Source organism: Cricetulus griseus, chromosome 4 (assembly GCF_003668045.3).
Source record: "Cricetulus griseus strain 17A/GY chromosome 4, alternate assembly CriGri-PICRH-1.0, whole genome shotgun sequence".
Taxonomy (NCBI): domain Eukaryota; kingdom Metazoa; phylum Chordata; class Mammalia; order Rodentia; family Cricetidae; genus Cricetulus; species Cricetulus griseus.
The window spans coordinates 56,573,977-56,601,870 of record NC_048597.1 but is presented as its reverse complement, the minus strand read 5'-3'; the positions used below and the strand labels follow the sequence as shown (position 1 = coordinate 56,601,870).

Here is a 27,894-nt window from a genome sequence, read left to right as displayed (position 1 = left end):
TTTCTCCCCCTTCTGCCCCAGCTTACAGTAACCATTTTACCAAATGTCTCCCAAACTCTGACTCTTCAGAACCTGTGTGTCCAGAATCCTGCAGTGTCTGTCCTTTGTTGTCTGTCGTGTTTCACTTAGTTTTGGTAATGTTTTTAAGGTTCATCTATGGTGTACCATGAATCATTTACATTCCTTTCAAGTTCCAGGCCTATGTAGCAAGACCTAGTCCTTTTTTTTAGGCTGAAAAGTATTCTGTTGTGTACAGGCAGCACATCTTGTTTTCCCATCATCCACTCAGACATTTGGGTTGTTTATCCTTTTTGTCTATTGTGAATAATGGTGATGTGAATATTGGTGTACACGGTTGTCATGACTCAAGAGCTCAAAGGTCAGTATTACTGTGAGAGCGCGGGTCCTCATGGTTAAGTGTCACTGGTACCTAGGACTGAAATTCCCGGGAGGGTTAGCCCCTGTGAATGAGGCAGAGAGGAAATGAGTACACTATGGCCTGGCTGAATACATTTGTGCTAAGAGAGTACACGCTGCCCTGCCCAAATGAGAGGTTTAGAATGTGTCCCTTGATTCCTGTTTTGTTTGTGCTTTAAGCAGCTTACTCATAGAGAATAGCTAGGTCTGAACTCTATGTACAAGTGAATGATGAGTTCAAACTGATATTGTGGGCGCCGGGTGTTGGTGGCTCACGCCTTTAATCCCAGCACTCCCGAGGCAGAGGCAGGCGGATCTCTGTGAGTTCTAGACCAGCCTGGTCTACAAGAGCTAGTTCCAGGATAGCCTCCAAAGCCACAGAGAAACCCTGTCTCGAAAAACCAAAAAAAAAAAAAAAAAAAAGCCTATATTGTGGGCATAGAGAACCTGTTTGCACTAGAAGTACTTGGATTGATTGGCTCAAGTGAATTAATTTACCACATAAGTAGTTCCTTTTATCAGATGGTACCCTATCAATGTCCTGATATTTTTCATGAGGGTGAATAGAAGAATGGGGTAAAAGAGAGTAATTTGATCTGATAGGAAGATATAGTGATCTCATGCATCTTCAATATGAAAAGCAGACACTACTCCATTAAAAAAAAAAAAAAAAAAGAACATTGCTTCAAGCAATGTAGGAAGGGTCAAAAATGGTGATTGCATCAAAGGGCAAAACTGAAAAAAGAAAGAAAACAGACAAAATTACAGGCTTCTCTGAGAATAAATAACTTGTTAAGTTAAATGTTAGAAAACCCCTGAGATGGCTCAGGGGTTAAGAGCACTGACTGCTCCTCTTCCAGAGGTTCTGAGTTCAATTCCCAGCAACCACATGGTGGCTCACAACCATCTGTAATGTGATCTGGTGCCCTCTTCTGGCATGCACTGTATACATAATAAATAAATAAATACATAATAAATAAATAAACAAACAAATAAATAAATCTTTAAAAATAAAATGTTAGAAAACTACTTATGTGTAATTTTTTCTTTTATAAGATTTAAATTAGAACCTAATGTTTTAAAAGTTTTTTCCTCTTTCCTTTAGTATCTTATTTGAAGTAAGCAATATTATGTCAGTCAAAAATTATTTCTGTCCCTTATAGTCTTCATAGTCTCAAACAGACGTGGAAAAGTTAAAAATCTAGCTAGAGAAAATGCCATGCCAGCTGGAGCTGGGGGATTCAGCTGGTAAAGTGCTTGCTGCTGTCTTAGCTGCCTTTCTGTTGCTGTAATAAAATATCCCAACAAGAGCAATGGAAGGAAGGAAGGGAAGGAAGAGTTATTTTGGCTCACAGTTCTAGGGTACAGTCCATCAAGACAGATGTCATGGTGACAGGGGTCAGCTGCCCACAGGCAGGAAGAAGACAGCTATGAATGCTCCTTTTCATACTGTCCAGGCCACCCTTTTTTAGGGTGGTCTTCGAACCTCAGTTAACCTGTGTGTTAATCCCTCACAGGTGTGCCCAGAGGCTTGTCTCTAGGTGATTCTAGATTCTGTTAAGTTGATAATCAGTATTAGCCGTCTCATCTGACCTATGCTTGAGGACTTACGTTCAACCCTTAGAATGTATGGACAAAGCTGAGTGTGGTGGTTCAGGCTGTGATCTTATCAAGTACTGGGGAGGCCAAGACAGGAACATCCCTGGGGCTCAATGGCCAACTGGCCTGCCACCTAGTTTCATCATGAGCCCCAGGTCCCAGTGAGAAACCCTCTCAAAAAATAAGGTTGGAGGCTAGAGAAATGGCTCAACAGTTCAGAGTGCTTGCTGGTCTTGGAAAGCACCTGAGTTCCTTGGGCTCCAGGCTTGTCCTCAGAAAATAGCTCGTAGTTCCTAAAATCATAAGTAGTTAAAAGAAGGGGAAAAAATAGACTTACAGCTCTCTATGGTAGTACAGGTCTGTTTGTTGTGAGGTATTCACCAGAGAAGACTGCGCTGACATGTGTTTAAGGCAATAGAAAGTCTTTTTTAGTTGACTGGTGACTATACTGGGTGTTCAGGATCCCAGTGTAGCACTGAGCCTTTAACAGGATGAGCTTTTAAGCACAAAAACCATATTCTAGGTTGACATAATTCAGTTAACAAGAACAGTTAGCCAGAAGCAGAAGCTAAAAAGCAAGGTTAAGGCATTTTGAGACTTCCCAGAACTGTATGGACTTTGATGGATTAGGTTTTAGTTTTTAGTTTGGCTGGTAGTACTGTCTACATGCTAGGTTTTACAGCCTAAATGGCACTTTCATAATGGAGTTAGTTGTGCTAAGGTCTGGGGTGCTGGTACGTTGTAGTCTTAGGAATGAGTGGCAGGAGAGTCAGTAGCTCAAGGTTGTCCTCTGCTACTTAGCTTGGACTGAGTGGAAATAAAAAGATAGTGTACTTCTTGTGAGGTAGCCACTGATAAAGTGCTCATGTTCCTTCAAGCAACCTGTAAACAAAAAGACTTGATCAGCAGTATTCAAAGGTTTAAAAAAAAATTAACCTTGAACTTTAGAGGCCCATCTATTTGTCACTTATTTTTTTCTTTTTAAATAATACAGAGCCATGCTTTATTGTATGTATAGCAGTATAGTTTAAAATAGCACTATAGCCAGGTATGGTGGCACATGCCTTTAATTCCAGCACTCTTTAAGTTCAAGGCCAGCCCAGTTTACATTACAAGTTCCATGCCAACCAGAGCTACATAATAAAACCATATCTCAAAAACAAACAAACAGCAACAAAAGCCTAGGAACAAACCCACTATAATAGAATGATTTTTGTATAGCTTTCCAAAATTTATTTATTTATTTATTTATTTATTTATTTATTTATTTTTGATTTTTCAAGACAGGGTTTCTCTGTGTAGCTTTGAGCCTATCCTAGCTGCCGCTCTGGAGACCAGGCTGGCCTTGAACTCACAGAGATCCGCCTGCCTCTGCCTCCCAAGTGCTGGGACAAAGGCATACGTCACCAACGCCTGACTGATTTTATATAGTTTTAATCAGAAGAAAACCCCTTCCCCAGGAGTGGGGGAATGGTGATTATAATCAAAATTCATTTTATTACTAGTATGAAATTCTTCAAGAATTAATAAAATATTGTATCTAAAAACCTTTGGGTTCGAGTCCCATCTGGGTCGTGTCATTATCTAGCCGGCAGTGATGGTGCACACCTTTAATCCCAGCAATCGGGAGGCAGAGGCAGGTGAATCTCTGTGAGTTCAAGGCCAGCCTGGTCTTCAGAGAGAGAGTTCAGGACAGTCTCCAAACCTATAGAGAAACCATGTCTCGAAAAACAAAAACAAAAAAACCTTTCTCTTAAAAATCACTTTTTCAAAGTGGGTCCATGGGTCAGGTGTATTCACAACTAGTCATATCTGATTCTATTGCACTAATAATCAGAATAAAAAAAGAAAGCCCAGCTTTTATATTCACTGTCTCAAAGGAATAGTATATGTTGGAGCCTTTGGAATGCAAAAGTGGTTCTTGCTCCTTTAGTACACAGAAAGATGAACTCACATATCTACCATGAAACAACTGAGTTGAAAGTATAAAAAAAATTAGCTTTATTATATCCTTTTTATGAGTCATGTGTCCTTTTGCCTGCATTTCATCCTTTTTTATCACCTAATATAATCCTCTCTTGGTGATACTCATACCTGTTTACATATATACATATATACATTATAGGCAAGGTTACATATGAGAGAAAAAAAATGCAGTTTTTTTTTTTTTTCATTCTGGGTTTGAGCCACTTCACTTAATATTACACTCCCAGGTCCATCTGTTTCCTGAAGATTTCATGATACCATTTTTCTGTTCAGCTGAATAACATTCCATTTTTATATGTGTCACATTAACATTCATTGTTAATGGATATGTAAGCTAGTTTCATTCTTTGCTGTTTTGAATGGAGCGTCAGTAAACATGGATGTGCAAATATCTTTGGTAGGATATAGGGCTCTTTGGGTATATGCCGGAAGTGGTGCATGGTAGATCTCTTTTTAATTTCAAATATTTTTTTAAAAAACAGGTTTCATAGCATATATTTCTGGCCCCTTTAAATTGTACGTAGCCCCTCTGCATTCCAACTTTTATTAGCTGGTTCTAAAGCCAATGCCAGATATTGGAGGTTTTGATATATCAGAGCTCTGCTTCCAAGAGTATCAATTTCTAGTTTGCTTTTCTATTACTGTTTAATAAAATGCTTCAAAACTTAGAGACATAAATCAACAGTAACCTAGTTAACTCTACGGCTTCCTTTAGCATTAGTAGCTTCACCGTCCCTTAGTGGCATAAGGCATCAGTCAGTAACTTAGTTCTGCAGCTTCCTTTAGGTCTAGTAGCTGCACCCCTCCTGTTCACCCACGTGTACCTTGCCTTAAGTTTCTGTTACACAGGGTAAGAAGATAGCTGATTCCAGAACCAGAGTAAGGAAGTTTGTTAGCAAATGTTTAAAAAAAAAAAAAAAGAAAAAAGACAGAAAAATCAAAAGCACACCAGAAAGATACGGGAATTAACTTGAAGTGGACTTCCAGGAGTCAGATATGGGACAGTATGAGCACCAAAATGAACAAGGCTTACAAAGTAGGTTATATAGACAAGTAAAATGAAAAGTTATACAACCATGAAGATGATGGACTAATAGATAGATTGCTTGGCTGTTTTTAAATTGGAAAAGGGATGCCATAAATTAAAAACATTTTAGCCAGGTATGTTTTCTCACACCTGTAACTCCAGCACTAGGGAGGCAGAGCCATCTCTGAGTTCAGGGCCAGCCAGGGATACAAAGTAAGTAAGATTCTTGTCTCAAAACTAAACCAAACCATTGGTACTTGAGAAGTAATGTTAAGGTCCAAAGTCATGTATTTAGGCAAATATTCCTAAAGAACCTTTTTATGGTTATAAACCATTTCATCTTTTGGTTTCATTTTTTTTTACTTGTTTGTACATATGTTCATTCATTCAGTTAATGTATTTTTATTTTCCAGCTGATACATAAAATAAAGCAATTTACATACTTGTGGGATACCCTGTGGTATTTTAATACATTATGTATTGTTTAACTTAGGGTAACATTACCTTAAGCATCTTTGTGGTAAGAAAATCACATTCCTTTCTTCTTTTGAGCTGTCCTGTACATTTCTGTTGTCTGTAGTGTTCCAAATCTGCAGTAGCACCCTAGAACATTATCTTCCTATCTAGCTTGTAACCTACTGAGCACCCTCTCTCTACCCCTTCTGTTCTCCTCTACTCTTTAGCCTCTGGTAACCATCATTCTACTCTCAACATCTATGAGATCAACTGTTCTATGTCAGCTATGAGTGAGATCATGCAGTACTTGCCTTAACATAGTGACCTCTAATTATCTCCATATTGTTGATAAGTGATAGGATCTCATCTTCTTTATAGCTGAATAGTATTGTGGTTGTATATGGCTCAAATGTTTTTATGCATTAATTAATAGTAGACATGTAGGTTGTTTCTTTTTTTTTTCCTTTTGTGAATACTACTGCAATAAACTTGGAAGTACAGGGTTAGATTTGATGTATTTTTATCTTGATGTTTGTTTGGAAATAAGTGACTCTCTCCAAGGAATCTTCCTACTTCAGCCTCCTGAGAGAAAATCATGTTTTCTCTCTAGATTATATAGTATTTCTTCAAACAACAACAACAAAAGTAAAGGCAAAGTTGTATCTTCTCCCTATCAGTATTTCAGTTAAATGTGTTGTAGCCTTATATAGATGGTGCTCTAAAGAGGAAGGCTTTTTTTTTTTTGGTCCGAAATTTAAAACAATTAAATTATTTTTTTATGTGCATTGGTGTTTTATGCATGCATAAATGCATGCATGTCTGTACCATGTGCATGCAGTGACTTTGGAAGCCAGGAAAGGGTGTCAGATATCTCAGATTGGAGTTACAGGAAGTTGTGAGCTGCCGTGAGAATACTAGGAATTGAACCTAGAGCCCATGGAAGAACAGCCAGAGCTCTTAACTGCTAAGCCATCTCTCCAGGTCTATACAATTTTTGTTTCATATATTCACTGTATTTTTTTAATTGAACACCTCTTATGTTCTTTCTGATAAATATATAGTGTACAGAGCTGAACAATATCTGTCACAAAAAAAAGTATCCTTGTTGAAGGATGAGTTGAAGGATGAGGACCACACCTATCCAGCCAGACCCTGGAGAGGAAGCGAAATATTTCTTTTAATTAATTGAAGCGTTCATCTTTTCCAATGCCAAAAAATGTTCTTATATTTGTATCAGGCCTAAATATGCCTTTTCTGCCTTGCTCTACTGAATAGAATATCCAAAGACTGTGCCAAAGATTAGTGTAGTTGTTGGCTTACATCACTGTCATTAGACAAAAATGGCATTTGGAAGACCAAGACCACATTCAGGATGTGATACACAGAAGTAACTTAATAGCTTAATTGCAAAGCTGTTATGATCCAGACTGTGGCTTTTACACTACTTGGCAATCTCAATTGGGCTTGCAGTCTGGAAAACAACAGATGACTGGTTATATTGTCAGGGAGATGGAAACAGAGACCTGTGTCATAGTATTGTGTATATGTGAAGTCCAGGGACTTGTTCTAGTCACACAATGATACAGTAGCCCCCCCATCTCTCTCTCTCTCTCTCTCTCTCTCTCTCTCTCTCTCTCTCTCTCTCTCTCTCTCTTTCTCTCTCTCTCTCGATTTATTTATTTATTGCATATACAGTGTTCTGCCTACATGCCAGAAGAGGGCACCAGATTGAACTGTAGATGGTTGTGAGCCACCATGTGGTTGCTGGGAATTGAACTCAGGACCCCTGGAAGAGCAGTTAGTGCTCTTAACCTCTGAGCCATCTCTCCAGCCCAGGAGCCTCTATTTTATTAAACTTTACTGAAGGATAGGGAAACTATATGAAACATTTTAATGTAGATCTTTAAGTAAACATTTTATGCTTTTTTCCTTTTGTAAAGGCAAAAATAGTGGATATATTATTAGTTCTTTGGGGTGGCTAGTGATAACAGCTTTTGATGATCTGTGTTTTGGCGAAATTTTGATGTTTGTTCCTTTTATTTATTTATTTATTTTTTGATATGTCAAACTTGGAGAGCTGACTTATGTTTTCATTTTTGCATTTTATTTTATTTGAAAAAAATTCTCCATGAGTCATTTGGTTTGACTCAGAATAAGCATAAGAAATAGTGATAGAAGAGATGAAGAGAAATTAATGGATTCAATATGCATTTGGACCAAGAAACCGACATTTGCTGGTAGGATTAGGTTTGGGAAAGAGAAAAGACTGTTCAGAAAGGTTTCAGAATTCTAACTAAAGTGACTACATAAATAAAGGCATCATTCATTGAGACAGGAACAACTGGAAATACAACACATTAGCAAATATATAATATTTTAGCAGTGCTTCTGTGTAAAATTAGTCCTTAGTTAAGAAATAGGCAGGAATCTAAGACAGGAGGATCTTTATAAGTTCCAGGTCTGCCTGAGCAAGACTTTGTCTCTGTTGTGCCCGAGTCACAAGGATCCCCAAAGAGACCACCAAAGCAAAGGCATGAGGTTTATTAAATTGTCTATCCTTCCTCGGGAGGGACCCCATCTAGCAAGCTGATGCAGCAGCCTCCAGAAGGGGTGAAGTTCTCTGTCTACTGCTAGGTTTTAAAGACAAAAGTTACAGGATTACATCAGTAGGTATGGGTTGGTTTCTGATTGGTTGACATTTGGGAACAATCAGGAAAATTTCTCAAAGTCATATTTTGGCATGAAATACCTGTGTACCAGGTATTTTCATTGGTCAGTGCTGAGAGGGAACATCCTGCGGTTTCTATGGCTTTTTCTTGTTACTTGCAGGTGGCCTGTTGCACATAGATACCAGTAGTTTCTAGAACTGTATCCTGGAGACTATAGGGGAGGTTTTGGACTCCCCTGGAGTTTCTTTTGTGTCCAAACAGTTCCCAGGAACCAAGTACCTAGGAGGTGGGGGTTGGGGGGGTTGGGGGAGTCTGGAGTTTCTTTGTGTTCAGTTTTGGCCCTAGGCTCCAGGAGGCCAGAGGATCTATAGTTTACTTATGTCAGAGTCCTATGTGTCTTTTCTGTAGCCTGTCGTGGCTGCTAAAGCAGGGGCTGAGTGAGGGTCTGATCCCTTCATTCCTATAAGTGAAGCCTTTTAGTTTAGTTTACCCCTTTCAGTCTCAAAAACTAGAAATAAAACAATGTAAAAGTTAAGAAGTCCTTTTCCCTTGTGGTAAAATAGGCAGTTATCAAGCATTCAACTAGACATACAGAAGCAAACTATTTTCTATAAATAAAAATTTCCTGTTGTAGTTAAAATTTATTATCTAGCTTTATTTCCTTATTTTGAATCTTAATAAAACCAGAAGTATTAGCTAAGAATCTAGATCTACTAACATTTCAAACATAACTGAAATCATAATAGTAAACAATAAGAAACCATAGACAATTCAAGGTACAATGAGGTTGCATCTGTCATGTGACCCTTTTGAATATCCAACTATTATGAGTAATGTTGTTAAATATAAACCATGTCTTTCAGTTAAAAGACCTGTCAGATAAGGAGTATGGTACACACCTGTAATCCCAGCACTTGGGAGTTGAAGGCCAGGAGTTCAAGGCCAGCCTTGGTTATATTGTGAGTTCAATGACAGCCTGGGCTATATGACACTGTATCTCAGAAAGAAAAAGAGACAGAGAGAGAGAGAGAAAGAAAGGAAGAAGGGAGAGAGATCAGGTAGCAACAATAGTAAAAGAAAGCAATACTCTTCCAGTAGTTGATAGAAGAAAAAAAAACTGATAAAAAAAAATGATGGCAGGTATTGAATGAATGTTACCAAATAAGTAAATGTGACCTATAAACTTAACTGGAATATTATATCCAGTGCAGAAGTCTTTTCAGACTCATAAAATGGTTATATAACTTGCCATTTTCTGAATCATAGGGAAATCTCGGCAAATATCAAAGGATTAAAATGAGGTAATTTTTTTTAAATCAGATATAGTCTATTAAAGTTAGAAATAATTAACAAAATATAGCTAGAATGCCCTTATATGTTTGGCAATTAAGTAATATTTTTAATAGAATGAGTCAAATAGTAGAAATTATATCAATATCTTTAAAAACATCCTAATAAAACTCTTATATTAGTAAAGGCTTATGAAATTAAAAACAACAGTAATTTGTTTGTTTGTTTTCGAGACAGGGTTTCTCTGTGTAGCACTGGCTGTCCAAGTTTGCTCTGTAGACCAGGCTGGCCTAGAGCTCACAGAGACCTCCCTGCCTCTGCCTCCTTGTGTGTATACCACCACCTCCTGGCTTCTTTTCTTTTTCTTAAAGACAGGGTCACACTATGTAGCTCTGGCTGGCTTGCTGGCCTGGAACTTTCTATATACTCTAAATCCACGGAGATTACCTGCCTGTGCCTCCTGAGTGATTATAACTTCTTTTTGTTGTTGTTGTTTTATTTTTTTGAGAAAGGGTTCTCTTTGCAACAGTCCTGGCTATTCTGGAACTCATTTTGTAGACCAAGCTGGCCTTGAACTCAGAGAGATCTTCCTGCCTCTGCCTCCCAAGTGCTGGGACCAAAGGTGTGTGCCACCACTGCCCAACTTGTTTTTTTTAAGGCAGTTGTCTTACTGTATAGCCGTGGAACTTAACCTGCCTCCACCCAAGATTGAAGGCATGCACTACTATGTCTAATCGAATTTGTAGCTTTAATAGCATATAATTGCAAAGAAATAAGTAAAATTTAGTGGGCTAAGTATCTCAATGAATTGAAAAGAAAGCAAAACAGCATGACCCCTCCTGATAGATGGGAGGTGACAAGGAGTAGAAATGAACAAAATAAAAACCACATATATGATGAACAGGCTAACTAAGCAGTAGTTAATGGTGGGGTGGGGATGTAGCTAAGTGACAGAGTGCTTTTTTAGCATATACAAGACTCTAGATCTAGCCCCTGGCACTGAAGAAAGTCAGAAAATGCTATGGTGTTGTAAACTTCTTATCTACTTGTCAAGAAAAAAAAAAAAAGGAATAAATAACCAAATCAAAAGAGTATAGCAGGTGAAGTCACTACAAATACTGTAAAAGTTTATAAGCACAGGATATTATGAATAACTTTATGCCAGTAAAATTTAAAATGTTAATAAAAATAGCAAACAGCTAGGCAGGCACGATGATAAAAATGCCTGTGGTCCCAGTGAGGATTGAGTCAGCCTGGGCCGCATAACAAGATCTCATTCTAAATGAGTATAGAAGCAAAAACAACAAACTTCTAGAACATGATTTAAAACTGATTCAAGAAAAATATAAGGCCTAAATGATCTTAAAATCCTAAAGAAACCCAACCAGTAGAATAATTCTTCAAGGAAGACTCTAAGTCTAGATGGCTTTGCCAGCAAATTCTAACAAGCTTTAAAAGTAACAGTAATTTGAAACCTGCATTACCCTTTTCAGCCAATAGAAAAAGAGGGAATGCCCCCAAACCAAATTGAAGTAAGTAGTACAATTTTGTTGTACCCCGACAGAGAAGTTATAATCCCAGTTCATTCATGATGATATATGTAAAAAAAACTCCAAGGTTGACCCCAACTAACAAGCTAAGCAGTAGTTGAGAGGCTACCTTAAATGCCCTTCTCTGTTAATGAGATTGATTACTACCTTATATTTCATCCTAGAGCCTTCATCCAGTAGCTGATGGAAGCAGACGTAGACACCCACAGCTAAACACTGAGCTGAACTCTGGAATCCATTTGCAGAGAGGGAGGAGTGATGAGCAAAGGGGTCAAGACCAGGTTGGAGAAACCCACAGAAACAGCTGACCTGAACAAAGGGGAGCTCATGGACCCCAGACTGATAGCTGGGAAACCAGCATAGGACTGATCCAGACCCTCTGAATGGGGATGTCAGTTTGGAGGTCAGGGCAATCTGTGGTGCCTCTGGTAGTGGATCAGTATTTATCCCTAGTATACAAATGGACTTTGGGAGACAAATCCACATAGAGGGATGCTCTCTCAGCCCATACACACAGGGAGAGTCTAGGCCCTGCTCCAAATGGTATGACAGGCTTTGAAGATCCCCCATGGAAGGTCTCACCCTCCCTGGGGAGCAGAGGGGGGGGTGGGATAGGGGTTTGTTGGGGGTGCAGAGGAGGAAGAGGGAACTGGGATTGACATGTAAAACAAGCTTGTTTCTAATTTATTTTTTTTAAAAAAGGGAAAAAAATCTTGAACTGCACATTAATAAGCACTATGGTATAAAGGATATGCAGTAGAGGTAATATCACAAAGAAAATGGTTTGTGTTTTTGTTACTTTCCTAATTGCTACAGTGCTGACAAAAGAAGGCTTCTTTTGGCTCACAGTTACAGGGGACAGCCAGTTATGGTGCAGTCATGACAGCAGGTACCTGAGGCAGCTGGTCACATTGCATCCAGAATTGCAAAGGAGAGAAGAAAGATAAATGCTGGTGCTCAGCTCCTTTTCACTTGTTTATTCCATCTGAGACCCCACCCCTCAGTAGTGCCATGCCCATTCAGGGTGGGCCTTCTCTTTTTGTTAAACCTTTGTAGAAAGACCCTCATAGAATACCCAGATGTGTTCTTTGGTGATTCTAAATCTAACCAAGTTGACAGTGAATATAAACCATCACATTTTCTTCAAGGTTATTATAAAAGTTCTTTAACATTAGAAAATTAGTTTCACTCTACATTAATAGAATGAAGGACTTATGAGGATAAGAATTCTACACAAAAAGAATAAAATGGCCGGGCATTGGTGGCGGATGCCTTTAATACCAGCACTCGGGAGGCAGAGGCAGGCAGATCTCTGTGAGTTCGAGGCCAGCCTGGTCTCCAGAGCGAGTGCCAGGATAGGCTCCAAAGCTACACAGAGAAACCCTGTCTCAAAAAACAAAAACAAAAACAAAAAAAAGAATAAAATGATGGCATAATATAAAGTAAAAACTGGGAATTCCTCTCTTGGCTCTCCTTTTACTCCTGGGAGTTAGTACTTTCTCACTATTTTTGTTTTGTTTTTCAAGATAGGGTTTCTCTGTAGCTTTGAAGCCTGTCCTGGAGCTTGCTCTGTACACCAGACTGGCCTCAAACTCATAGAGATCTGCTTGCCTCTGCCTCCTGAGTGTTGGGATTTAAAGGCGAGTGCCACCACTACCCCGAAAGCTCACATTTTCTTAATGCATTTACCTTTACAAAAAAAAAAAAAAGCTAATAAGGAAAATTCCTCATTAATGTAATAAAATATAAAAATCATATGATCATCTCAATAGAGGAGGAAAAATTGTTAATAAATTTAATAACCACTACCTATAAAAAGTCTTAGCAAACTAAGAGGGTTTTCTTAATTTTATGAAGAATCAACAAAGAAAATGGTTAAAATTAGAAACAAAAGAGATACTGTTACTTTTATTCAGCATTATGCCTGATGTTCTAACAAGCAGGGTGAGGAAATTACGTAAATAAATGGGAAGCACAGAGGAAGAAACAAAGGCTCCATTATTCATAGCTGTGTAAAGAGTCTGAAGGGATCTGTAGACAGGTTACTTGAACTAAAAGTTTACCAAGGCTGTCAGATACAAAATAACATATGACAATTATTTTACTTCTGTATGTGAGTAGCAAGTGATTAGAAGTACATCATTTATGAAATAATAGGATCTGGGAATATACCAGAAGTCTGGTACAATCCCTGAGGAAAATTGTGAGGCTGTCTTATATTCAACGCTCCATTGCCGAGGAGATGAGCTGTGTGTGCTTTTAGACTGAAGGTTCAATGCTCCTAGGATTTTCTTCCCACCTTGTTGGAATTGGGGTGATCCTGGGAAACTCAAAAAGTGTTCACCTTTTTGAGATCTAACAAGTTCATTTTAAAATACAAAGACAAATTCAAAGGACCTAGAAACCAAGTTAGCAGCTTGGGAACAGCAGGTGCATCATGATTTCTTTGGTAAAGAGTAGGACAGTTGGGCTGAGGAAATGGCTTAGAGGATAAAAGGTACATGCTGCCGAGACCTGACAAGCTGATCTGAGTCCCAAGGTGGAAGGAGAGAACCTACTCTGGGCAGTTGTCCACTGGCCTCCATGAATATGTCAGGGTAGCTTCAGTCTCTCTCTCTCTGTCTCTCTCTCTTTCTCTCTCTCAAATATCTACTTGGGAGGTGGATTTTGGGGGAGGGATCCACTTGTTTCCGATGTTATTGGAATTTAGTGATACAATTTTGATATGAATGGCCAATGTCTTAGAATATGTATTACTTATAAAGAATAATGATTTTATTTTTAGTGTGTGTAGAAAGTAAAAATGAAACATTTCCCAGCAACAGTTTAAAGACGTGTGCTTAGTGGTTTATTCACACAACTAATCAATATTTTAAAGTTTATGTTGAACCAGTTTCCACAATAAGAATTCTGGCGAATTCAAGTTACTATGAAGCATACTAATGAATTTCAGTAAAACAAGTTCCAAATTGTTTTAAGTTTTTCTGTTTTCTTTCAGACTTGTCACGAAATCGCCTCTCAGAAATTCCTATGGAAGCGTGTCACTTTGTTTCTCTGGAAAGTCTTAACCTGTACCAGAATTGTATTCGATATATCCCAGAGGCCATTCTAAACTTACAAGCTCTGACGTTCTTAAATATTAGGTAAGAATAGTATTCTTTCAGAAAAAGTGGTTTTATATGATCTTTAATTTTGAACCTCTCTGTCACTAAAATGTTTACAGTTATTTATGGTACCTGTTCACACCAGCAGTTTCTAATAGGTTCTTAGGATATTATGACAGTTTCTCCCTCGTTTCTCTTGTTTCTCCCTTTATTTTTAGCTTTGCATAGTTAACAGACCCTGCTAGCCATTAGCTTAATAGGCTTGTAGAAGTCTTGCAGCCATGGTTCTCCAGTTACATTTTCAAATTAGCTTCAAGAAAATACTACATCTGATGGACTGGGTGGGATACAGCTTAGCTGGTAAGAGCATGGTGTGCACAAGGCTCTAGGTTCAGTCCCCAGCAAAACACACTACTTTGGTGTTTTTGTTGTGTGTGCATATAATGTGAGTATTTGGGTTTGTGCTGTAACGCACATACAGAGGCAAAGGACAACTGTGTAATCACTTCTTTACTTCCACTTTTATGTGGGTTCTAGAGATTGAATTCAGCTTGCCATTCTTGTAAAAAAGTGCCTTTACCCACTGAGCCATCTTGTTGGACATTAGAAGTGCCCAGTTTATATGCCTTAAAAAAATTCCATTCCTGAGGCTAGAGAGATGACTTAGTATTTAAAAGCTTATACTGCTCTTTCGGAGAACTTGAGTTCAGTTCCTAGCATCCTAGTCAGGCAGCTCACAAATTGCTTCTCCAAGGGAATCTGGTGCCCTCTCTGGCTTCTTTGGGTGCTGTACTCAACGTGCTTAGACCCACCTCTCTAACATATGCATACATGCTTAATTAAAAATAAAAGTAAAACATAAAAAATAGAATTCATTCTGTTCAGATATTTAGTTCTAGAAGTTTTTAAAATCATGTTAAAAATAGCACTACTAGAGAAATTTGCATGTAAATGTTAACCTTTTCTTAATAAGCATGTGTAGGAATAGAATTATTATTCAATTAAAATTTTTTTTAAAGTCCATTAACTATATTATTGAACAAAAAAGATCTTGAAAATGGGGAAAGACCGTGCGTTGGTAGCCCACACCTTTAATCCCAGCACTCAGGAGGCACAAGGCAGGCAGATCTCTGAGTTCGAGGCCAGCCTGGTCTACAGAGGGAGTGCCAGGATAGGCTCCAAAAAAAGAAAAGAAAATGGGGAAAGACTTGACCCTAAAAGAATTATTATGGGGTTAAATTTACAAAGTAAACTTTAATTTGTTTTTGTACTAATGATAGTTGTGCTTTATTATTTTGTGTTTCTGATTTTCTTTTTTAATAAACAAAAATTCCTGTTATCTGTTTTAAGTTTAGTCAGCTGGGAACTGATTAAACTGACAAGAACTAAAATCTAGTATCCTATTTGTTCCTTCTAAGACTTATTTTTGTATCTAAAATGACAAAGATGGAAACTTTTTTATCAGTGGTGTCTGACTGCTCTTTCTCTACTCATTTAGTCGGAACCAACTGTCAACATTGCCAGTACACTTGTGTAATTTACCATTGAAAGTCTTAATTGCTAGTAATAACAAATTGGTCTCACTTCCTGAAGAAATTGGACATCTCAGACATTTGACGGAACTTGTAAGTTAATATTTTATTTTTTGATTGTCCAACATGTCTGCAGTCTTCTCTATGATAAAAATTGAATACTAAGATTGTTTTGAAAATAATTTTATAGCTTTGGCTTGAAATATAATTAAGTAAGTTTTAAATGTACAAGTCTTAATATCTCCACAGAAAATGGGGACATGTCATTGGTTATTTTCTAACTAGCATTAAATGATTTCTGTGTTACTAAATTTTTGAGGCATAGTTAATAATGTAGTTGAGTTTTCAAATTAAAATTTTAATATCATCAATATTTTTATGATTTTTCTTAGCCTTTATTGGTGTATGGGCACTCCAAAAGTTACTTTGTGTTTTGGATGTTTGGTTTCCTCTTGCCATACCCTTGGAATAGTAGCTAACTTTAACTTGTTATTATATATTTTCTGAGATATATTAAACTTTACCTACTATTATTTGTGACTATACAAGAAACCATCTTTTAAGTGATTATGTTTTGAGTAGTTAAAGAATCAGACTAGCCGGGTGATGGTAGTGCACCTCTTTAATCCCAGCACTTCAGAGGCAGAGGCAGGTGAGTCTCTGTGAGTTCAAAGCCATCCAGGGCCACACAGAGAAACCGTGTCTAAGGGGGAAAAAAAAGTCAGACTATTTATATCCCCATATCATATTATAAGCTGGATTCTAATATTGTCTGCATTTTATAGCTGAGACACCAGTACTCAGATGATGTACTCTGCCAGAGGCTGTGTAACCATACAATTGGAAATCAGCCTGCTTGGACTAAAGCCATGTTTCATATCACAATAAATAATTAAATGCAGCTGTGTCCATTGAGATTTAGAAATACAGTGTGTGTGTGTGTGTGTGTGTGTGTGTGTGTGTGTGTGTGTGTGTGTGTGTGTGTGGTTTATTGATAAAGATGGTTATAAACAGAAAAAAATGGTTATAAATGTAGTTGGACAAATTAGATATTGGTGGTGGGATTTAAGTATAACAGGTTATAGGTTAAAAATTCACTGACATTAAATCTAGAGTTGGGATTTTGAGCTATCTAGACCTTGGAAATAAATCCAAAATGTATGTTTGGGGGCATCCTTTAGAACTTGACTTGTTAGCACGAAGTAGGTATAACTTATACACTTAAGTTCTTTTGTTTATTTTTTCCATGATAGACAAAATATAAGCATTTCATTTTTATTCAAATTTTTTTCATACAGTATAGTTTGATCATATTCTTTTTTGAGAAAAGGTCTTACTTTGTAGCCTATGCTGGCCTTGAACTCAGTCTCCCTACCTTAGTTTCCCAAAGTCTTATTGTCAAATCATTTAAACTTACAAATACTTATTAAGTCCTAAATAGATAGCAGATAGGAACATGTTTGAGATGCTGCTTTTAGTTTTCTACAGGAGGTGCTAATTAATGTGCTCCTGCCCTCCTCATTCAGGGAACCTGACAAAGCAAGGATGATTGACTTCAGAGCTGCTGCTTTCCTAGTGGTCTTTTCACTGCACCCTTGTGGGTGGAAGTAAATGACTTTCTGTCAACACATGTGCTTTCTGAGAGGTACATCACACATTGCTAAGGTTCCTTTTCAACTTCTTTTTTTTTTTTTTTTTTTTTTTTTTTTTTTTTTTGTTTTTCGAGACAGGGTTTCTCTGTGTAGCTTTGGAGCCTATCCTGGCAGTTGCTCTGGAGACCAGGCTGGCCTTGAACTCACAGAGATCCTCCTGCCTCTGCCTCCCAAGTGCTGGGACTAAAGGCGTGTGCCACCAACGCCCGGCCCTTTTCAACTTATTTTACTACCCTTTCTAAATTTGTTGCACTGGACTTCAAAGTCTAATTTTTTATTCTACTTCAGTCATTAATGAATAGGAAGGTGAGGTGAAATAATTCTTTTCTCATTTGAGAAAAGCAAAATAATGTCTGGGACCAGTGGATCAGCAGAGCAGGTAAAAATGTGTGCAGCCAAGCCTGGCCACCCAAGTTCAACCCCTGAGGCCCATTTGGTCGACAGAGAAAACCACATCACTGTTCTCTGGCCTCCCCACACCAGAATTCCCTCCCCACTTCCTCCGATCTACAAATAAATAATAAATTAATAAAAAGTTTTAAAACTGTCAGAAGCTTATTGAGGCTTTGTAAGTAGTATGAATTACCATTTGTCACTCATGTATTGGAGGACTTTTAAGCATCCGTGTACAGCTTGAGCTTCCTTTTGCTACACGTGATTATGGTTTTATAAGTTAGTCTAATTGGCCTCAGAATTATGGAATCCTGAATTTATTAACCTTGGAAGCTGTAGCTAGCCACTTTATTCAAACCTGTTGGAATCATCTCTTAATCAAGCTACCAGCAGGTTTCTGTATAGTGTATTAGACTCAGGCTGACTGGATAATAACAGCCTGTTTTCCCATAGCCTTTGAGTTGTGTACAGCTTATTATTTCCCTTTATATTCAGTAGGGCAAACATTAGAGTCATTGTCTACATTTTAATTTTATATTCTTGAACAATCAAACTGATATTTTGAAAAATGATGACTTTTCTGTGAAATAACTTTCATTTAACTTTTATCATTGTTTTATTTTTCTATCTTAATTAGAACAGTATAAAATAAAATACACATTTTTCTGCTTAACTTTTCACAAACATTTTCATTGAATCTGATATTCTTGGCCTTCTATTTATATCTTAAGCCATATCATTTTAATTTTAGAATTTTTCTATAAACCTATATAAAATATAAAGAATTATTCAAAAGCCTGTAATTAAAATAAATGAGAATACAAACTGAGGTATTCTTAGATACTGGGTGATAATATATATATATATTATAAAATATATTTTTTATGACCAGTAAGGAATGTAGGTATTATCTTGCCTAATATCATTTTGTAAATATTTTAAAGCAAGCAGGTTTGTGATTAGAATAATCATACCTTGGCACTCTTTTGAAATAGGATGTTAGCTGCAATGAAATTCAAACTGTACCTTCCCAGATTGGTAATCTGGAAGCCTTGAGAGACTTTAATGTAAGAAGAAATCATCTAGTACGTTTGCCTGAAGGTAAGAAATGATGAAATAATTGTTTTGTTTGGTATTTGTCTTTTTATTTTAAAGATCTCTCAGTCTGTGTATGAGTTAGAGCCAGTGTTTGAGATCATGGCATGGGCCTGTTATCCCAGCTACTCAAGAAGCTAACACAGGAAGATCACATCATGAGCAACTGAGTGAAACTCTGTCTTAAAGTCAAAATTAAAGGGAGGAAAATCATGAGTCTTGAGCCAGCCTGAGCAATACAAAAAAGACTCTGTTTTCAGAAAGAGAGAGAGGAGAAGGGAGAGAGAGAATAGAAGAGGGTTAGGGATGTAGTTCATTGGTAGAGCACTTGGCTAGCACAGTCAAGGCTGGAGGTCCAGTCCTCAATAGCAACAAAACAACAACACAAACTTGAGAGGAAAGTTTTGGTGATTCCAGTTTAGATGCTGTTGACTAAAGAACTATTGCAGTTGGTCCTTCAGGGCAGTCTCATTGTGAATTTAACTAAGCATGACCATGGGCAGAAATATAGTATGCTTGATAGTCTGGTGTGATGCTGAGCATTTCTGCAGTTAGCCCTGATTTATAAATGGATCTTGAAAATTAAGTAAGATCAATGGAGTTTGAGTTGAACTTAATTTTATTCCATACTAGAAAATTCAAACAAGATCTACTTAAGCACGTTTAGGTGATAGGCAATAACAAGCGATGTGAGAGACAGTAGCAGAAGGTAGGCTATCTTAGGTTGACTGTAAACTCTGACATATGCATGGGGGGAATGTTTTTCGAGACAGGGTTTCTCTGTGGCTTTGGAGCCTGTTCTGGAACTAGCTCTTGTAGACCAGGCTGGTCTCAAACGCACAGAGATTCTCCCGCCTCTGCCTCCCAAGTGCTGGGATTAAAGGTGTTCGCCATCACCGCCTGACTGACATATGGATTTTTTTTAAGTATTTTATTTTTTTTTAAAGATTCTATTTTATTTATTTATTATGTATACAACATTCTGCTTCCATGTATATCTGTACACCAGAAGAGGGCTCCAGATCTCATAGCGGATAGTTGTGAGCCACCATGTGGTTGCTGGGAATTGAACTCAGGACCTCTGGAAGAGCAGTCAGTGCTCTTAACCTCTGAGCCATCTCTGCAGCCCGACATATGGATTTTAATGACAGAAATGATTAAACAAATTAAACTTTATCAAGTGCTCACAAATACAGATCTATGAAAGAAAAGGTTGCAAATGAAAATGAAAACTATTTTTAATTAAAATCAGACTATATTTGTTTAATTTAGTTATAGAAAATTTCTTAAATAAATGAACTTCAATGTGCCTGTCATACTACAATGATTAGCTCATGGTGATCTTTATACACACACACTTTTCACACCCATGTTTCTCCACCCTAAGCCTCTAGATTAATTCAAAGCAAATTCTAGGAAATAATCCATGAACATTTCAGAGTGTATATTTAAAAATAAGGAATCAGTCTTCTGTGATGGTATGTGCCCATAACCTCAACCCTAGGGAGGTAGATACAGGAGGATCATGAGTATAAGGCCTGCCTTGTCTCAAAACTAAAGAAGGAAAAACCAGCAACGATAGAAAGAAAATCTTCAGAAATATTTTCCTAACAATGATTTAGGTTCTATAAGATATGACAGAGTTAGCTGGGCGTTGGTGGCGCACGCCTTTAATCCCAGCACTCAGGAGGCAGAGGCAGGAGGATCTCTGTGAGTTGGAGGCCAGCCTGGTCTACAGAGCAAGTGCCAGGATAGACTCCAAAGCTACACAGAGAAACCCTGTCTCGAAAAACCAAAAAAAAAAAAAAAAAAAAAAAAAAAAAAAAAAGACAGAGTTTATAATAAATGTTATTTAACTAATGTTTTTGCTTTTACTATAAAGTCCAAACATCATTCCAATTTGACCTAGTGAAATATTTAGTTCTTACATACATTTGACATTTTGGATCTGCAGATTAGAAAATTACTTTGTCAGTTCACCTTTATACACTCATCACCACAGGCTACCCGGTGCCTCACATGTTCTCACTGAACTTGTTGGGTAGCCTTCACACAGACACTGTTTGCCTTCGGGCCTTTCCTCCATTGTCTGTTGGCATTTGCCACAGCTCAGTATGGGAACAGAAGCTCCCAGTAAACAAGAAATATGACCTATGTCCTAATAACCCAACACATTCATTCTTATTCTCCTCTCTCTGTCTCTCTCTCCCTCCCTCTCTCTCTCCCTCTCTCTCCCTCCCTCTCTCTCTCCCTCCCTCTCTCTCTCTCTTTCTCTCTCCCTCTCTCTCTCTCTCTCTCTCTCTCTCCCTCTTTCTCGTCTTTCCTCTCCCCTCTGAGAATTAAATCAAGCTGCTATTATTAAGCTATGCTACTACTTTTTCTTTTTTCTTTTTTCTTTTTTTATTTTCATTTTGAAACAGTCCAACTTGCCTTGGCTGCCCTGAAATTTTCTGTTCCCTGTCTTGACTCGTAAGTAGCTGGGATACCACCACCTTACAATGCCAGATCCAGAATTCTTTCTAGGGCCATCTCTTTATTCTGGGCCTACTCACCATCTTCTAGGGTTGTTCATGGAGTAAGATTACTGATGAAAATACTGAAGTTTGGGGTTTTATATGTGTGTTGGGTTTTTTCCCTGAAGTAGACTTTCATAGTGTAGCCCTAGGCTAGCCTCGGTTTCACAATCCTTCTGTCTCAGCCTTATGAGCGCTGGGATGACAGGTTAGTGCCACCATATCTGGCAACATTGAGGTTTTGATGAAAATTGGGATTTTCAGATGAGAAGTACAGTGAAATGATTTTATTATCTAATTTATCCCTTTTATAAATTGTTGGAAATGTAAATTACACAGTTGTAAATGTTTAATTGCATTGGTTTGTAATCAGCATGTTAACTAGCCTGAGATGACAGGACGTTTATTTGAACATTAACTAGTAATCTTTGACATTGTATTTTGGTTGGTAATATATCTTTTGTTACATTGCCATTTTCATTTTAAAATTAGTTTTAACTATCATTCAAAAGATATTTAAAAGCTTAACGTAATTAGTATTAATACTCACCTTTTCCACACCCTTTTCTCACCTTCCCCCAAATTCAGGTTGCAGTGGTCAGGAGAATATTCATTAGTTTTGTTGGCTATTTCATCTAGCATTTCTTGACTTTTAAATGGTGATTTGGAGAGAGGAGCCTTTGTTTGTTTGTTTTTGAAACTTGGTCTTGGTATGTAGTTGTGGCTAGCCTGGAACTCACACCTTTATAGCTCAGGCTGGTACTTCTGCTGCCAGTCGTCCTGCCTTAGCCTCCCGAGTGCTGTGGGTAGGGTGCTGCACCTAGCTGAAGGGTGTTAAAGCCTGGTAGCTGAAAGCATGATGCCATCTCTAATCCCACTCCTCTGTGAACAGACTCTTCAGCCTGGAAGACTTAAGCTCTTCCCTTTTTTCTTGGTCATTGACCTTCTGTGAGGATATATGGTATGGGCTAGCTCTGTATGCCATTCACTTAAGGACACTCTCTGCAGACTGTTGTCTTGAGACATTGCTTGTTTGACCTTTCCCCCTGTTTTCTTATATTTATTTATTTGGGTGTGTGTGTGTGCATGATCCACAGTGCAAGTGTATGGTCAGAAGACAATTGGGTTCATTCCTTTTATCATGTGGATTCCAGGGGTCAAACTCTTCTGACTTTGCAGGGTTTTTTGTTTGTTTGTTTTCTTTTGTGTGGGGGTTGTTTGTTTGTTTGTTTGTTTTTAAGACAAAGTCTCCCCGTGCTCCCTGTGTAACCCTGACTATCCTGGAGCTCTGTGTAAACCAAGCTGGCCTCAATTGAACTCACAGGGATCCTCCTGCCTCTAACTCCCACCTGCTCCCCAGTCTTCCCATGTGCCACTACACCTGCTTACTGAGTCATTTGCTGGCCTTTCTCTCTTTTTTAATAATTTTTTTCTGTTCCGTTTTTCCAATTGAATGTTATATCTTAATCTTTGCTCCTTTGATTTTTCTTATCATCCCTTTCTTCACTATTTTGTGCTACCCTAGAGTAAAGTAATTCAAAACATTCTTGAATTTTTTTAAACTCTTTTTTAGATTTATTTATTTCTATTTTATGTGCATTGGTGTTTTGCTTGCATGTATGTCTGTGTGAAGATGTCAGATCCTCTAGAACTAGAGTTTAGACAGTTGTGAGCTGCCATGTGGGTGCTGGGAATTGAACCCAGGTCCTCTGGAAGAACAGCCAGTGCTCTCAACTGCTGAGTTTTTAAAACTGCATGTATGTAATTACTGGCATTCAGGAGTGGGGCTCAGACAGGGTAGATGGAAAGGTGGAATTGCCATTAGTGTGTTTACTTTTACATCCTCTATTTTCAATTGTCAACATATACTCACTTCCCATTGAGCCTCACTCCCTAAGTTCAGAGCCTTTTGGTACCATTTCATTAGAGAATAACTTTCTGCCTCCTGTGGTGTGACTGTGAGTGCCCAGCTAAGTGACTTGGGACTGTGTATAAAGATCTCTATCTAACTTCTTTGTTGTCCTCCTTCTTTTTCTTTTCTTTTTTTTTATTTTTATTTATTTATTTTTTGAATGGTGTGCAGCTTCTGACAACTAAGTAGTCCAGGGAGGGGAGTCAAACTGCTTGATTTTTGGTAGTTTTCCTATCTTTAAGCAATCAGATTTTCTTTTATACCTTGTCAGTCACTAGGAATAGAGGTAAATGATCTTTGAATCCACCACATTTAACTGGAAGCACTTGTGAAAACTGTATGCTTAATATGTATGGTTGCATTTTACCTCCTTGCAGAGCTGGCAGAGGTGCCTTTGATACGACTAGACTTCTCATGCAATAAAATCACAGCCATCCCCGTGTGTTACCGCAACCTCAGGCACCTCCAGGTGATCACCCTGGAAAACAACCCACTGCAGTCACCTCCTGCACAGGTAAAAATGGGTATTCTGCTGAAAGGGATGACTGCTCTGGGAAAGTTCTCTTAAGAGAAACTATTTCCCTGTGTGTCATCAACCCAGTGCCCTTGGTAACAGGTGGAAGAAAGGTTTGATGTTTCCACCAGCATTCCCTTTCACTGGTTTGACACTTCTGTGTATGCTTGTTCATGTGTGCACCTGAGGTTGACAGCCAATGTCTCCTCAGTCGTTCTCCTTGTTTGTTAGTTTTGGAGACAAAATCTCTCACTGAACTTGGAGCTCACAAATTAGCTAGCTTGGGCAGCCAACAAGCCCCAGAGATCCTTCCATCTCCACCTCCCCGATGTATGATACACACTGCTGTGCCCAGCTTCTATGTGGGTACTGAAGGTCCAAACTCAGGTCCTCATGCTTGCACAGGGGTATGCATATTCCTAACTGAGCTTTTCCCCAGCTCTTGGGCACTTTTAAGTTGAAGAATGCCTCAAAAACTAATTTTCTAGTAAAATTTTAGTTTCTTTTGTAATCTTTTCTATTAAAGCTTTAGTTGGAATATATAAATACCATAAACAGCAACTTTCCAAACTAAAAATTATCACTGTATTCTTGTTATCATTATTTTTGTGCCTTCCTGTTTCCTGAAACAGTAAGTTTCTCATTTAGCCAGTTGGTTCATTTGTTTGTCACTGACTGAAATGAAAATAATAACTGTAGGGTGGCTTATATCCTATAATGTTTGAAATATTTGCCAAGCCCATAATTTTCACTTTGAGATTTCTTAGAAATTTCTTTTTTCTATTGGTGCTCTGACATGTAGAATTCAGAGGACAATTTCTTGAAGTTGGTTCTCTCTCTACCTTCTTCATGTGAGCTCCAGGGATCAAACTCATTATCAGTAGCATAGGCAGTGGCTACCTCTACCTGCAAGCTGTGTCTCTCCAGCCCTCACTTTGCAGTTTTTTAATAATTTTGTATAAGTCATTATAGAATCTGTAAAAATTATATTTGAACTTTATAACTACAAAAAGGTTTGCGCTAATTGGTTTTTAAACTGTGACAAAGTACTTGAGAGAAAATAAGTTACAAGAAGGAAGACTCCTGGTTTCAGAGGTTTTAGCCCCTGGTCAGCTGGCTTTTGCCTGTGGTGAGACATAGTCATAGCAACAGGAGTGTGTGTTAGGAAGCTGCTTGCCTCACAATAGCCAGAAAACAGGAACAAAGAGGAAGGCTTCAGGGACTAGACACAGGCTTTAAAAGCATACTCCCCGCCCACCCTGTCTTCCTGTAAGCTGTCATACATTAATTCATTGAACACATTATAGCCCTCTTAATCCATTCACCTCTTAAAAGCTCATCAGCTAACAACTAAGATTTTGACATATGAGCTTTTGGGAACATTTATAGACTCAAATTATAGAGTTTCATCAGCCTAAAGAATTGACTCATGAGAGGTCACAACAAAATTATATGTGTATAAATTTCTCCATTTTATAATTTCCAGTTCTTTCCTACAGAGATGAGCGTTAAAAATGTAATTGTACATGGTTAAATACTCAGAGAGAAATCTTACAAGTCCTGAACGTGTGTAACAAATGAGTATGTTAAATTTACTTGGTGTGTAACAGTATTTGTAATAATAAATTACTTCTATTTCTGGAACAGTATTTATAATCATAGATTACTTCTGTTCCTGATAAATGACGAAACCCTTAAGTAAACACTGAATCAGATCATAGTTTTTTTTTTAATTAATGCACTATATATTTAATAGAGATACCTTAAAAACCCAATTTATGTTATTCAAAGAGCTAGTTATGATTTATAAAAAAAGAACGCCATGGGTCTGGAGAGGTGATGCAGCAGTTAAGAACACAGATTTTTTTTTCCCCCAGGGATCTAGGACCACTAGCAAGTATCAACATGGCTGTTCACAACTGTTTGTAAATCTAGTTCAAGGGGATCTAATATTCTCTTCTGGCCTCTGTGGGCACCAAGCATGCACATGGTACATAAACATGCATGCAGGCAAAACACCCATACACATAAAATAATACTAGCTTTTTTAAAGACATCTATATTTCAGATGAATAGTAATTTGGCTATGTTTATTTTATTTAGATATGTATAAAAGGCAAAATCCACATATTTAAATACCTGAACATACAGGCTTGTAAGATTGCTCCAGATCTGCCGGATTATGAAAGGAGACCATTGGGATTTGGTTCGTGGTAAGTATGTTTTATTCTTCTGTCATAGCACATCACAGAGAAAATCAAATACACTTTAGCCTTTAATTGCCTGGTGTTTGCCTGAAGGAAAGTACCACTCTTCTCCTCAGAATGCTTGTATCAAATAGGAATTGGCTGCATAGATCCTACAAAGCGGAGTTCTAAGTCAGTCTCTTACAACTTGGGCACTGTTGACCTTGTAAATCCAGACAGTTCTTTGTCAGGGGAGGCTCTTCCCATTGTGTGGATGGTTAGCAGCATCCTGTCCCCATCTCCTAGGTGCCAGTAACAATTGAAATGTTTCCAGATAGCCAGATACTGCCAGTACCCCTGGCAAGCCCCCAGTTGAAATCCACTGGTTTGAGTCTCTTGAATAATAACCTTCGCTCTGCCACTTAAAAGTTTTTTGATTTACAACAAGTCATTTGAACATTTTGCTTCATTTTTCTTTATAAGTGTGAAGAAGCTGTTGAATGTTGACATCACTTTGAGATATTTTTAGTCTGTGAATCCCTTAACTACATACCACATGCCTTGTAAGATGTGGAACAATCTTAAGTGTAGGAAATAAATTTAAAAGCCTTCAAAAAGGTGCAATAGATGTCCCAATAAAGATGCTGCGATGCTCAACAGAGAACCTCTCAGGCCTTTGTTCAGGACCTGTCAATTTTGGCTAAATGCACAGTCCAGATGAGCTTGCTTTGTAATTTTCTAGCCTAAAATAGATCAACAAATGTCCATGTAGTTTCTAAAAACGGATGTAGCCAGGCATTGCTATGGTGTATTGAATATGTATCATGTTCAGAAAAGGCAGTTTATTATAGTTTTTATTGGAAATTATTAAAATGAAACATAAATTGTTTTACAAAGGAGTAATCTGAAGCTGTCTGAAAACTTTCCTTACATACAACAGGATTTTTGGGGAAATAGTGTGTTATTCACTCCACAGGGATTTCACTCCTGCCCTTTACTGCAAGAATCTGCCAGGCTTATGGTATTACTCACTCAGAGAGCATTCAGTATACATAGTAATTATTCAGGAAATAGTAAATGAAAGAAAAGCTGATTTAATCAGACAAATACTGCTTTCCTTCATCTAAAATTATCAGGAAGATCTTTGTAATGACATTCTAGGGTGCTTAGTCTGGCTATTAGATTGAGAACTTAGACACTGTAAAGGATATTTGAGTAGCAGCTCTAACCTAGTTGCTTAAGCATAAACTAATACAGCAAAGAAAATGAAAGTCATACTGTGACCATACCTACCAAGAATACCTTTGGTTCCATATTCACCTCTCAGAGGACGGAAGCAGGTAAAGGATGCTAAGGACAAGACTGGTGAACTGTGGACAGTTGGTAGAGACTTAGTGTGGTGTAGTGTGCTACATGTAGGCCTCTTGGAGGACGAGGGTTTTGACATTGAAGACTATGAAATGACTCAGATCCTTATTGCCAAGAGTTTTCATTTTACCATTTATTTTCTCTTTCTTCTTGCTTTTTTTCCTAGCTCAATTAATTGTTTATAATATGGAAACACTTGTTATGTGTGGATGAAAGCCTTGATTTTCCTATTTTGTTTTCATTAAAAATGTTTTATATGATACTCTTACAAGCTGTACAACAATTCAAAGTTGGCTTTCCTTTGAGTATACATAATTGATTTTCCCTGGTGGAGTTGGTGATTCTTGGAAGGAAGACTTCCCTGTCTTGAAATAGCAGAGTAGGAGCATGAAATTGCCACTGCTGCCATTTAGGCTTGAATGGAAGCAGGCTAATGATGGTGGATGCAGGTGTGTGTTTGACGTTCCGCCTAAAGAGATGGTAATGGATGGTGCGCTTTGATTGAAGGCTGGTGTATATTTGCAGAACCTGTTTCTCTGGGACCTGTTCCTTAGTTCTGAGGCTGCCTTAATTTATTCTTGTAAATATTATAGTACTTATATTATTTTAAATATATAATGAAATACATAAA

General features: G+C 37.9%; 1 protein-coding gene across 7 annotated transcripts in view; it reads left to right on the top strand.

Moving 5' to 3' along the window:
- Positions 1–27,894, top strand: part of Lrch3 (leucine rich repeats and calponin homology domain containing 3) — a 96,890-nt gene that overhangs the window by 18,548 nt on the left and 50,448 nt on the right. For all 7 annotated transcript variants that reach the window (XM_035444625.1, XM_035444623.1, XM_035444624.1 and 4 more), the window contains exons 2-6: positions 13,993–14,137; positions 15,597–15,723; positions 18,671–18,776; positions 23,573–23,709; positions 25,813–25,922. In XM_035444625.1, the coding sequence (XP_035300516.1) occupies positions 13,993–14,137; positions 15,597–15,723; positions 18,671–18,776; positions 23,573–23,709; positions 25,813–25,922 (625 nt within the window). The remainder of the gene's footprint in view (positions 1–13,992; positions 14,138–15,596; positions 15,724–18,670; positions 18,777–23,572; positions 23,710–25,812; positions 25,923–27,894) is intronic.